This window comes from Camelina sativa, chromosome 17, assembly GCF_000633955.1.
Source record: "Camelina sativa cultivar DH55 chromosome 17, Cs, whole genome shotgun sequence".
Taxonomy (NCBI): domain Eukaryota; kingdom Viridiplantae; phylum Streptophyta; class Magnoliopsida; order Brassicales; family Brassicaceae; genus Camelina; species Camelina sativa.
In genome coordinates, this window is record NC_025701.1 from 33,967,205 (window position 1) to 33,979,449 (window position 12,245).

At 37.5% G+C, this 12,245-nt stretch overlaps 4 protein-coding genes across 6 annotated transcripts in view; 3 read left to right on the forward strand and 1 right to left on the reverse strand.

Annotated features, from left to right (window-relative positions):
- Window positions 36–3,441, forward strand: LOC104758872 (GBF-interacting protein 1-like). Of its 2 annotated transcripts, none has more exons than XM_010481836.1 (9): window positions 36–328; window positions 869–912; window positions 1,042–1,114; window positions 1,195–1,285; window positions 1,393–1,493; window positions 1,648–1,900; window positions 2,156–2,357; window positions 2,454–2,819; window positions 2,910–3,441. In XM_010481836.1, exons 1-9 carry the CDS (start codon window positions 154–156, stop codon window positions 3,201–3,203), a joined length of 1,599 nt encoding a protein of 532 aa, XP_010480138.1. In that variant the 5' UTR covers window positions 36–153; the 3' UTR covers window positions 3,204–3,441. The 2 variants fall into 2 exon arrangements, with proteins under 2 accessions (XP_010480138.1, XP_010480139.1); XM_010481837.1 differs by having other exon boundaries at window positions 1,654–1,900.
- LOC104758871 lies at window positions 3,342–6,169 on the reverse strand. 2 transcript variants are annotated; one of them, XM_010481833.2, is made up of 6 exons: window positions 5,824–6,155; window positions 5,155–5,538; window positions 4,786–5,009; window positions 4,491–4,637; window positions 4,089–4,313; window positions 3,342–3,947 (listed from the first exon to the last, which is right to left on the reverse strand). In XM_010481833.2, the coding sequence occupies exons 1-6, from the start codon at window positions 6,079–6,081 to the stop codon at window positions 3,719–3,721; spliced, it is 1,467 nt and encodes a 488-aa protein (XP_010480135.1). In that variant the 5' UTR covers window positions 6,082–6,155; the 3' UTR covers window positions 3,342–3,718. The 2 variants fall into 2 exon arrangements, with proteins under 2 accessions (XP_010480135.1, XP_010480137.1); XM_010481835.2 differs by having other exon boundaries at window positions 3,719–3,947; window positions 5,155–5,561; window positions 5,824–6,169.
- Window positions 7,992–10,634, forward strand: LOC104758873 (SEC14 cytosolic factor). Its single transcript, XM_010481838.2, has 10 exons — window positions 7,992–8,334; window positions 8,434–8,462; window positions 8,895–8,978; window positions 9,074–9,127; window positions 9,206–9,283; window positions 9,392–9,445; window positions 9,532–9,591; window positions 9,690–9,785; window positions 9,869–10,051; window positions 10,138–10,634. The coding sequence occupies exons 1-10, from the start codon at window positions 8,280–8,282 to the stop codon at window positions 10,423–10,425; spliced, it is 981 nt and encodes a 326-aa protein (XP_010480140.1). The 5' UTR covers window positions 7,992–8,279; the 3' UTR covers window positions 10,426–10,634.
- The window catches only part of LOC104758877 (cellulose synthase-like protein E1), a 3,237-nt gene continuing 1,990 nt past the window's right edge, over window positions 10,999–12,245 (forward strand). The window contains exons 1-2 of the mRNA XM_010481841.2: window positions 10,999–11,978; window positions 12,050–12,187. Coding sequence (XP_010480143.1) covers window positions 11,208–11,978; window positions 12,050–12,187 — 909 coding nt within the window. The 5' untranslated portion in view covers window positions 10,999–11,207. The remainder of the gene's footprint in view (window positions 11,979–12,049; window positions 12,188–12,245) is intronic.

The following is a 12,245-nucleotide window of genomic DNA, read 5'->3' on the forward strand; positions in this document are numbered from 1 at the left end:
AGTGTAAACTCTATTAACATTAAAAACCAAACCGAACCAAACCAAACCGAATCTATTAACATTCGCTTCCAATTTCAATTTGCTTCTAACTTTCTCTCTCCTCCCGCTTCTCTCTTTCTTTTCTCTACTTACAAATTACAAAACAACCAAACCATGAGCACCTCCGATGGCGGCTCCTCTAGGGTTTCGATTCCTCGCCATCTTCGCAAAACACTTGAGAGTATCAGAGAGATTACGGGCAAACAACACTCCGACGAGGATATCTTCGCTGTCTATAAGGATTCCTTCAATGATCCTCATGAGACCGCTCAGAAACTCCTCTTTTTAGGTTCTCCCCTCCTTGTTACTTTCTTACTTACTAATCATCTCTCTGTCTTCTCCTCCACTTAGGGTTTTGATGATTTAGTATTTCCTTAATTTTGCCTTTTCTTCGATTTGCTCTGTACCGTACCGTACCGTACGAGATAGGGTTTGTATCTGTTTTGGAAGATTAGATCATGTGGATTTGCTTTTTTGGTTCGGTATGCATTGAACTATATTACAATTATCGAAATCTCGGTTTGGATTATGCTTGCTTGCTTGCTTGCTTAAAAGTCGTTTGGAATTATTGACAGAGAGATCTTTGTCATTTATTTATTTATTTATTTTGGTTGATTCCGTCGTACCCTTGAAAGATTCTAGTTGGTTGTAGGTTGGACTATTTGTTTGTTCTTTTGTGTCTAGATGTCAATGAGATTTTGGGTTGTATAGATTAACAACAATGCCAGCTTCTTTCGAAATTGTATTTCTCGTGTGAATATAGCTGATGTATTTTACTTTGTTCTTTATTATGAGCCATGTCCTTATATACAGTGTTGAAATATTGCAGATACATTTCATGAAGTGAGAAGTAAAAAGGAGAAAAGGAAGGAGGCAAGTCTTCTTTCTTTCTTTCTTTCAGTTATTATTTGTCTTTAAGATTCAACATATCAATCCTTATACTACTGTGCTCTTATGATAGCTTTCCTTTATTTCATATGATCACTCTCTGTCTGCCTGCAGAATATAGTGCCAATTATCCAAACAAGTAGCAGAGGTGGTCGGAGGAACTTTGCTTCAAATAAAGCTTATCAAGGTATTTTGTTTTCTTTTATTGAAATCTTAGAGCCATGCTCTTCCCTTTTTTTAAGCTCTTTGTTGACATTTTCTATACAGGTAATGGAAGAAGTAGTGCATCTTTTAAAAGGGAAAATGGAGCTAATCATGCAACAGGAGGTTCTAGAACTGCTTTGCCTAATGATGTAGAGTATGTTTATTTTACATATCATCCTTCTTTGTCTCTACCAATATGGCTGCTTTTCGTTTTTTTTCCTTCCTATTAAGTTGCTAAGTATCATAGTATACTTTCTGCAGGGATTCTGGTCCTACTAGTCTTCCGAGTGAGGTCAATCATAAAGTTCAAGATGATCCTTCTTTGATTACTGCTCCCCGTTGCAGTAGCCAGTCAGATCAAGGTACTGTATATTGGCTTATCAATCTTTAGTTTGCTTCAAATTCTTCATTTGAAGTAGTTTTCAGTTTATAATTATGTTGTCTAGTTAAGTCAGTAATTGGTGCAGAAACTACGACATGGTATTTGATTCAGCTTCTGGTTTCTTTTTGTATCAGTCACAGAAATTGAGACTGCATCCAATAAAGTCAAAACTCAATCGCTTCTCAAGTCAGATGTTAGCGAACAATCACACGTTACATTTCCTTTCCACCTTCAGGATGCCAAACTACTGCAAAATGGTCTGACATTTGGCAGTTTTGATTCCAATTTCATGAACGAGGCATCTTCTAACAATGGTGCCAGTGGCGGAGATGATGGGAGAGAACCTTCTCCTACTACTGATGCTATTCCTGGGGTTGCTTCTGCCAGGTTGGTGACTAAAGTACTTTCACTTTACATATTGTCTTCTTTAGTTATTGATCTACTGCAATATCTATTCAAACACACTGCTCTGGGTTTCAGTTAAGTGAGACTACTCAGATAAGCAGTTTCAAGTTCAATTTTGGAAATGGGAAGGTCTTTCCTTGTAATATAGTAGTCGAGGTGTAATTTGTTTTTTGTTGGCTTATCCTTTTAAATCTCAAATTTCGTGTTTCGATCTCATTACCATACCTTCCTCTGCAGAGAAGAAGCATCAACTTTTTCTGAAGATAAGGATCATGGAATTTCAAATTTGGCACCTGAAGTACTGAAGGAGGAAGCTCTATCAAACACAGAAACTCATCAAATTGCTTATGGTCAAGAACCTCCACTCAGTATGTTGGGTCTTGTCCCCTCTATATCAGCATTAGGCCAACCTGTAAACACAGAAGCAGCAGAGACTCAGGTACGTGGAATATCTTGTCACATTATATGCAGTCAAACGATTCCTTCATTTGGTTTATAATTTTTTGATAACTGTTACTTTTTTTCCAAATTGCAGCCTGGAGTTCCAGCTATCTCATTAGTATCATATCCTCCAGATCAGGTCTCCATAGCAGCAGCAGCCTCTCAACAGGCAAATCTTTATAGGCAGCAATACCCTCCCAATTTCTTCCCTTACAGTCCCTATTACTCACAGTTTTATATACCACCGCCGTACATGCACCAGTTTGTGAACCCAAACGGGATCCCTCAGCAGTCTTATTTTCCACCAGGAGCTGCTCTCACAGCACCTTCTCATGTAGGCAACACCGAAAACACTTCCCCCACAAATCCATCCCTACAAGCTTCTTCCACTGTTGCTACTCACATCTCATCTGCAACCGCCTTAAATTCTATCCATAGTGAAGAAAATGCATCACGCCTGGTCAGTTTTTTTTATTGTTGTATCCTTGCAATGATATATATGTAGACTATATATATTTTAACAGTGGTGTACATGATATTGTTGTTGCAGACTGAAAGTGCAGCTGCATGGGTTGGACAGGGATTTGGCAACCTGCAGCTGAATCCAATGTACAACTTAGCATTCCAAGGTCCGCCACTCGGTTTTCCAGTTATGCAGGGTGGTCATGGTGGCCTCATGGGAATACACCAACCAACACTGCCCATGACCGCTGCTTCAACTACATATCAGACTTTTCCGCCAGGGCCACACACCACAACGGCTATGGCTGAACCCGTAGGACACCCGCACATCGCTTATCAGCAACATCAAGCTGCCCCAACGAATTGGGTCAACAAATATTAGCTCAAGGGGGTATAGAGTTACACATCAAACGCGTAATAGAGATGTTAAAGTCTGGATTTTTGGGTGTAAATACTTAGGAACCATCATCCCCAGAGAAATTTAGGTTGACAATTACAAGAAGGAAGAAGATGTGCATCATAGTAGCAAACCTTTTGCCACATTTTTTGTTGTGAAACCATACAGAAAAATACATAAAAGAATGTATTGGATGATCCCTATGGAATAATTTTTTGAAACATGCAGCCTCTCTATATGCATGCCTGGTTTGTCTAAATTCCCGAACTTTTACAAACATATACCCGATGTGACTTAACCGAATCAGCTTTAGGCTCTCTTTAGTAGTCGAGATCAAATCAGAAATATTTTCATATACCTGAAAAGATAACACATTCCTGTATATAAACACTTCCTCAAAATTTTAAAGCACATCAAAGGATGATTCTCTCTGATGACCTCAAAAGTCAAAACTCTACAAAAAAAATGTATAATTTAATCCACCTTCCTTGGCCACATGATTATTTCTTTAAGCTATCGTTTTCTTTCCTGATGGCATCCAGATCGGCTTGTAGTTTCTCTAAACTCATGCCTCGAGCTGTGATGGACACCAACTTCTTTTCATAATCGGCTGTTTCTCTTCTAAACCGATCGGTCAGGAGAATTTTCTCGGAGATTTGCTCAAAAATACTGTGAATACTCGTCAGTAGCTTGTAGACTTGTCGTACCGCTAGATCTTTTCTCACTTCCCTGAGGAAAAAGAAAAACTTTCCTCATCATCACATTATAAAAGGGTATATACATGTTCTCTTAAGCTGAGCGACATGGTAACTTTTCTTTTGGTGTATATCTGACCAGACGATTCAAATATGTCAGACCAAAAGCTCATACCTTGTAACCATTTCATCCACAACAGCATATGATCGGTGCAGGCGTTCACGGATTGAGTTACTCTCTAATTGTAGCTCTCTGATCTCCCCTGAAATCCTCTGAATATCAGTATCCAGTTTACGGCTGTTTTTAGTGATTTCTTTAATCCCATGGATATAAGATTTCCGAGGCGCTGCTTTTGGCTGCCTCTCAAGTTCATTGTATAGGTTACACCGTTCATCTTCCCTGTCCGGAAAAGATCAACACATTAAAATGATACGAGAGTCTAGGGAATAATAATAACCTGATCGAGGTCACAGGTACAATTAGTTATACACCAAGGAAAGAACTTAAGAAACATATATATCTAATTGCCAAAATCACAAACAGTGAAGAGCCATGTAGTAAGAGTTTTCTGGTTACCTCTTTTGAATTTCTGATGAGAGAGATTGTAAATCCAGTTCAATCTTTCTCAACTTATAGAATTTCTCTTTAGCCTCTGGTTCCTCAACATGAAGTTGGTCCAAGAGACGTAGCTTTTTAGTTTCCAAAGTCAACCTTACATCGTCCCTGAAGGAAGACATGATATACTTAGTAATCATGCTATACATAGTGCTCCGCCGATGTCTATATCCATTTACACATACAGGGATTGTACATATATATTTCAAGTTAACTGAATGCTTTTAACTTGAAAATAATAGAAAAGTGTTCATACCATTGCTTTTTAATATCCGTGATATTACACCTTTTGATCACCAGTTGTTGACTAAGCTGTTCGAGATATGACCCACCCGTCTTTTTGTCTGCCAATAATCTCTCCGCAGCCATCTTTAATAACTCCAGCTCGCTGTCAAGACTAAATAACTCTGAAGATCCAGATTCCAGTTCCTCCAAGAGTAAATTATGTTGATTCTGTAACTCAACAGTCTCAAAATTTGTCTACAAAGCATAAAAATGATAAAGGTAAAGCCATCAACATTCATAAAACGGATTTAAAATAACTATTCCTATGTAACTGTTCAAACACATGCCCATATACAAAAAGAAGAAGAGATAAGCCCACAATAAGCAGAAGAGACAGTACCTCATATCCAGATGACTCTCTTAAAGAAAGATCTGATGGTACATCATTAACAGGGTCATCTGTCTTTAGGGAGAAAAAGTCAACATTGGCGGAACCATTGGTTGATGTATCTTTTGCACGAGAGTCTGGTGAATGGGAGATTTCAGTAGTCATTGTAAGATCTTTAAGGACAGCTTCAACCTTCTGTATATGCATATCAAAAGTCTCATCCTTGTTGTCCTCCTTCACCATCGGGTCTTCTGAAATATCCCTAAAATACTCCATCTTGGTCCTGCTAGCTAAATCACCAGCTGGAGAATTTTTCACTCCTTCGTTCTTCTCCGAAAGCCTCTCAACCAGAAACCTAACCAACCTATACGAGTCATCTTCAGATGGATGCAGAAACTGCCGCAAGCAACACATACAATCTGTTTCAGCATATGATGTCACACATATAAGAAAAGCCTCACAAGCCAGAACAAGACGATTCTAACAAAGACCAAAAGGACTATCACACCAACATCTAATCTACAAATTCCACTATAAAAGCATGACTCTTTCAGAGGTTTTAAACCCTAAAGTTAATTCCTTTAATCAAAAGAGGAAACGCCCTATCCTATCAACCAATCAAAATCTTAGATTCTCGAAGCATTCTGGTAACGATGGAGTGAATTGATGATATGTATAAACCTTATAATAGCTCATTTCGCTGATGTAGCCTAGATTCTTCACAGAATGAGCGATGTCGGTGCAGATCCTAAACCTATCGGGGAGAGAATCAGGGAGCTCGCGGCAAAGCGACGCCGATGGGTCAATGAGATTGAGCAACTGAGCACAGATCGATACCAACGCCTCCGGGGAAAATTCGCCGACGGAAGTGAAATCTCCGGGAATCAGAACCCCAGATTCGATCAGCGTTGACATCAGTATATCTCGCGATTCCTCCATACTTCTTCTCTTCAAAAGACCCAATCCAACAACAACAATGGAATGGAAGAAGAAACACACAACTGTTTGTTCCGTCAGCAGCTATACTCTCCATACGACGTCGTTTTTAATAAATTATAAAATAACCGTAAAACCGTAAAAGTAATAAAAATGAAGAGTTGACTGTAGCAACCTCTTATTTATTTTTTTTATTTTTTTTTAAGCAACCTCTTAATTAATCCTAGTTTATGCTTTGAAACGGGATCTTTCTATACATTTGTGACATCTTCGATTTTACTAAACATCATTCGTGACACAAAATAAGACAGTGTGGTTATTGGCTTACTGCCACAACCAACTGTGGAAGAGACTTTAACTAATGCATGTTTTTTAAGACTTCAATTCCAAGGAGAATGAGTAGGAAACACAAGTACTATACTAAAATGGAGGCGATTAATGTGAAAGACTCTAAAAGATGTCTCTCGTCACACACAAGAATGAATGGGGGAGGTAGTTTCGTTAAAGAAAAATATCATCATGAGATTAAGAAAGACTTGTATAATTAGGGTTAATTAAAGGGTAAATGACTAGGATTTGTTGAGTTGTTAGGGTGCATGAGAGTTCTTAGTGCTTCACAATTAAGCATGATTAAGGATTAAACTAAGAGAGCTGCTATGATCAATAATTATGGTGTTTCTTCTCACATGAGGTTATCTATATTTATGTCAAGGGTAACTAATGGATCATGATCACTTTTTAGCATGCATTTCCACAATATCTTCTATAAATATTGAATAATAATTAACCACTTGAATAACAGTTTTTCCTCTTTTTAAAAATATAAATTCAGTTTTTTGAGGGGCATAAAAAGATCATGCATGTATATGATAAAAGCATTCGGAGAAAATTATATCTTGAACGGTTTAATAACAATTTTTTTTTAAATGCCCACATGTTAGGTCCAATTTCACTATTTTGGAAGCATTGATTTTCAAAACGGAATATGGGAATATGTTCTGAGGATATTAAAAATCATTATATATTTATTCGTTAGATCAAAAGGAAAAAAAAAACCGACAGGAAAAAAAAAATATAATAAAAAGAGAAAACAAAAGGTAAGATCAGGAAGAAGATGGTTGATTGACGATGATGATGCATGCATGTGTCATATGACTCACATAATGGGGTCTTTAAGTTTTGTTATTGAATGAGAGGATAACTAACACATGGCTCATCGACATTTATGTTTCTTTATTATTATCTTTTTGAAGTTTATTTACTATAATATTTGTTAAAATAATTAGTTTTGTTATTTTTACCTTACGAAACATTGTATGGAGCATGCATCTTATTCTCTTTTTAGTTGCAATCTCAAGCAAACTATTTTTTAAATATTTTCTTTTGGTTCATATCAAAAGAAGTATCTAAACATATTATAGTATATTATAGTGTGGAGTACTACATGTCCTTATTTTAGTTTTTTGGTAGTGCGTATGTATTGGATATCAACGATCAAAAATTCGAAAAGAACTTGATTCCATATTTATTTATTAATATGGCATACTTAATTTAGGAGCATGTGCGTCAATCAATTTATCATTTAACTGTAGGCTCTAATAATTTATTTAAAATTAGTAATCAATCAACAAAACATTTATGGAGTTACCTAAAGTGTTTTACGTATGCAAAAAGTCATTAAATAATTATTTACTAAGAAAATGCGAAGAAATTTAGTAAAGTAAATTCAAATTGAGATTCTCACTTGACTTTTCTTTAAGTAAAAATTAAAAAAAAAAATTCAGAAAATGGAAAAAAAAGAAAAAGAAAATTATTTTATTATTTTTCTATGGTTCAATTTTTATTACAAGGAAAACATCATAATAACCATATCATGATGATGATACGGTGGTATTTATTCTAATAACTCTTTGGTCTCTTTGATTCTTGAAGAAGAAGAAGAAGAAGAAGAGAGAAGAACTTAACTGGTCTCTCTCTCTCTCTTTCTCTTTCTCTCTCTAAAGTTTTCATTTTTAATCTCTTGGCTCCATAAAGAACCTTTTTTTTTAATCTCTTTCTCTCACTTCTCCTCGGAGGCACTATTATCCGTGAGATCAGCAGAGAGATTTAAAACCCTCTTTTTCGATTTTGCGCTGAAACTTTTGTTTTCTTCAAATCCGAGCTGTGCTGAGATCTCTCTATCTAGAGAGAGAGAGAAAGAAATGAGCATCACTAATGAAGAAGCTATCAAGCAATTACGTGCTTTAATGGAAGACGGTGTGTTGTTTTGTTTTAAAGCTTTGCTTTTTGTTTGAAGATCGCCGACTAATTTTGAGCTAATTTTACTTTATTGTTTTTGGTCTCTGGTATTGACAGTTGATGATTCACTGAGAGAGCCGTATCGGGTTAGTAAATTTACTTGCTTTTAGATTCTTTGGAAGAAAAGATTCAACTTCTCAACTCTTTTTTTGCTTCTTGAACCAAAGATTGGTACTTTCGATTTTGGTGTATATATCTTGGGGGATTACTTTTCTATAAATAGGGTTCCAACCAAACCCAAGTAAAGAATCCTTTTTTTTTTTTTTTCGTGTCTTGTGTATTTGATTGGTTTTTGAGTGATCTGGATCTAGATTTGATTCATTAGCTATTGGATAGATCCGTTTTGATTCAATGTTGTTGGATCTGTGGAGTTGTAGTTTAGATCATTGATTGAATCTAGAGTTTTCAGTTGGGGTTTCATATGTAATCTTGGATCTTATGTTATCTCTACCTTGAGAAAAGACCCCATTTGGTATATGATATGGTGGATTTATGAGTGTGCTTGTGTTATGCTGCAGAACATTCATCAAGGGTATCCAACAGAGACTTTGATACGCTTTCTTAAAGCCAGGGATTGGAATGTCCAGAAAGCTCATAAAATGGTTTTAAATCTGATTGCTTTTCACCTAATTTAGACTGTGTTTCTTATATTAAGCTTCGGTCGGGGGTTGTAAACTAATGACTGCAAGTGTTACAGTTGCTCGAGTGTTTAGAATGGAGGACTCAAAATGAGATCGACAAGATTCTAACAGTGAGTTTGCAGCTTTTGTTTATCCAGTTCTGTGAAACCTTAGATCTCATTTGATCATTTGATTATTTTTTCTTGCAGAAACCCATTGTTCCTGTTGACCTGTACAGAGCAATCAGAGACACACAGCTTGTCGGTGTATCTGGTTACTCAAAAGAGGTACTACTATTTTGGGTGTCCCTTTCTTTCTTTCTTTCTTAACTTTTTGAATTTTAAAAGCATCACTACATGTTTGATCCAACTCAAATCATTTGACTTTTATTTTAGGGTCTCCCTGTCATTGCAATTGGTGTGGGGCTTAGCACATATGACAAAGCCTCAGTAAGCATCTCTATCATTTTCCACTAAGAGACTTGATATGAAGTTGAGACTCTAACCGTAGCCTTTCTTTATCCTTCTTCATTCAGGTCCACTACTATGTACAGTCTCACATTCAAATGAATGAGTACCGTGATCGTGTGATATTGGTAAGACCAAATAACTTTTTCCTCCCTACTCCTGCTCTACATGTGCTTGTTGTTGTTTTTTCTATCGAATCTTGATGGTGTATTTTTCTTTGCTGTAGCCATCTGCTTCAAAGAAACAGGGACGACCAATCTGCACTTGTTTGAAAATTTTGGATATGTCTGGACTAAAGCTTTCAGCTTTAAGTCAAATTAAGGTATTATTAACAATGTCCTAATTGCATTAACTTGACTGACTTAATATAACTTTGGTTGTTTTTTATTTTTTCATCTTCTGCAGTTAATGACTGCAATAACCACAATAGATGATTTGAACTATCCAGAGAAGACTGAGACATATTATGTTGTCAACGTCCCGTACATATTCTCTGCTTGTTGGAAAACCATAAAGCCTCTGTTGCAAGAGAGAACAAAGAAGAAGATTCAAGTGCTGAAAGGCTGCGGGAAAGATGAGTTGCTGAAGGTAAGCAATTCATTTTCCCAAGGAGAGAAGAAGTGTCACTCTTTGTGTAAGAAGAAGACTGAAAGTTTTAACCTTTTGATATGCAGATAATGGACTATGAGTCTCTCCCACATTTCTGTAGAAGAGAAGGGTCTGGATCTGGTAGGCATATCTCAAACGGAACATCAGACAACTGTTTCTCTTTGGATAACTCTTTCCACCAAGACCTTTACGATTATGTCAAGCAACAGGCTCTTCTGGTTAAAGGTACAAATGCACCGATCAGACATGGTTCAGTCCACGTAAGGTTCCCTGAGCCAGACTCCGAAGGCAACAAGATATTTGATACCTTAGAAACTGAGTTCCAGAAGCTTGGGAATGACCACAAGATCTGATTTCTCTCGGTCCTTTATAACACGAGTTTCCCATAAAAGACCGGAATTTGTCTCTGGTTTGATGAGCAGTATTTAAGATAAGAATCACCTTTACTTGTATTACTAAATTTGCTTGCATCAGCTAGATGCAGCTTTTGTTTTAAAAAGATGAAACACAATTTCTTCGGGATGGATCTTCTGATCTAATATATATATATATTTATATATAACTCATTTCTATTTATATACTTCCTCGTGCTCTTGTTTCTTACTTCTTTTAACAGTTCCTTTCACGTAAACCAGATTGCAAATCTGCATGCTTCTTGATTCTTTCACCAATGATAGACTCCACCGACACTTGGGGTGCCTTCCTTTAATATCACCATTTGTTGCAGACCCTTTGATCCCAGTTGTGAAACCAATACTCTTTCAAGATACAGATAAGAAGATATCAAAAGCAAACTTGGCTACTCTTTTCAAATGTCATAACCAACCATTTTGCTTTTAGCACTCTTTTTGGTTGTTGATAAGATTATTGTAATCTCAAAGAAAGATAGATAATCATTGACGCTACCTTCCATTATTTGACTGTAATAGAAACATTGTAGCTGACAGTTCCAGTGACGTAAGCTAATGTCTCCAGAGATCCACACGACAATGTCCAAACTTACGGCGGCCACAAGTTTGGTTCCTTTATAAAGCCTTAAACCTTTCCACTTGTCTGAGAGACACTTCTCTTCCTCTCACCTTTTCATTTCATTCACACTTTGGTGGTGGTCGCTTCAGAGAGATAAAAACAAGCCATGGGTACGGAAGATGATAACCGGTGCAAACCGGTTCATGAAGGCGACAGTGAACCGCTATTTGAGACCAGGAGGAAAACCGGAAGAGTGATTGCGTACCGGGTTTTCTCAGTCTCGGTTTTCGCGTGTATCTGTTTGATTTGGTTCTACAGAGTGACCGTACCGATAAACATTGATGGTAACCGGACCGGTATAGATCGATTGATTTGGTTGGTTCTGTTGGTTGCGGAGATTTGGTTCGGTTTGTATTGGGTCGTCACACAATCTTCACGGTGGAATCCGGTTTGGCGATTCACCTTCCCCGATAGACTCTCCCGGAGATATGGAAACGATCTCCCGAGGCTTGACGTTTTCGTTTGCACGGCGGATCCGGTGATTGAGCCGCCGTTGATGGTGGTCAACACAGTCTTATCTGTGGCGGCTCTCGACTATCCACCGGAGAAACTCGCCGTGTATCTTTCAGATGACGGTGGCTCTGAGCTCACGTTCTATGCTCTCACGGAGGCGGCTGAGTTTGCTAAAACTTGGGTTCCGTTCTGCAAGAGGTTCAACGTTGAGCCGACATCTCCGGCGGCTTACTTGTCTTCCAAGGGAAATGGTCTTGATTCTACGGCTGAAGAGGTGGCTGAGTTGTATAGAGAAATGGCGGCGAGGATTGAAACGGCTTCAAGACTCGGACGAGTACCGGAGGAGGCACGGTTGAAGTACGGTGACGGGTTTACGCAGTGGGATGCTGACGCTACTCGAAGAAACCATGGAACCATTCTTCAAGTAAGTATTGGCTTTTCAGTTATGTTCTGTTTTTTTTAATTATCTGAATGTTAGGTTTGGTTACATCTCAGATTTTGGTAGACGGAAGAAGAGAAGAGAATACAATAGAAATACCAACGTTGGTGTATTTATCGAGAGAGAAGAGACCTCAACATCATCATAACTTCAAGGCTGGAGCCATGAACGCATTGGTAGTGGTTTCTTGCTTTGCTTGCTTTATAAGGCATTCTGATCTCTTAATTTGACTTGTTTTTTTTTTTTTTTTTT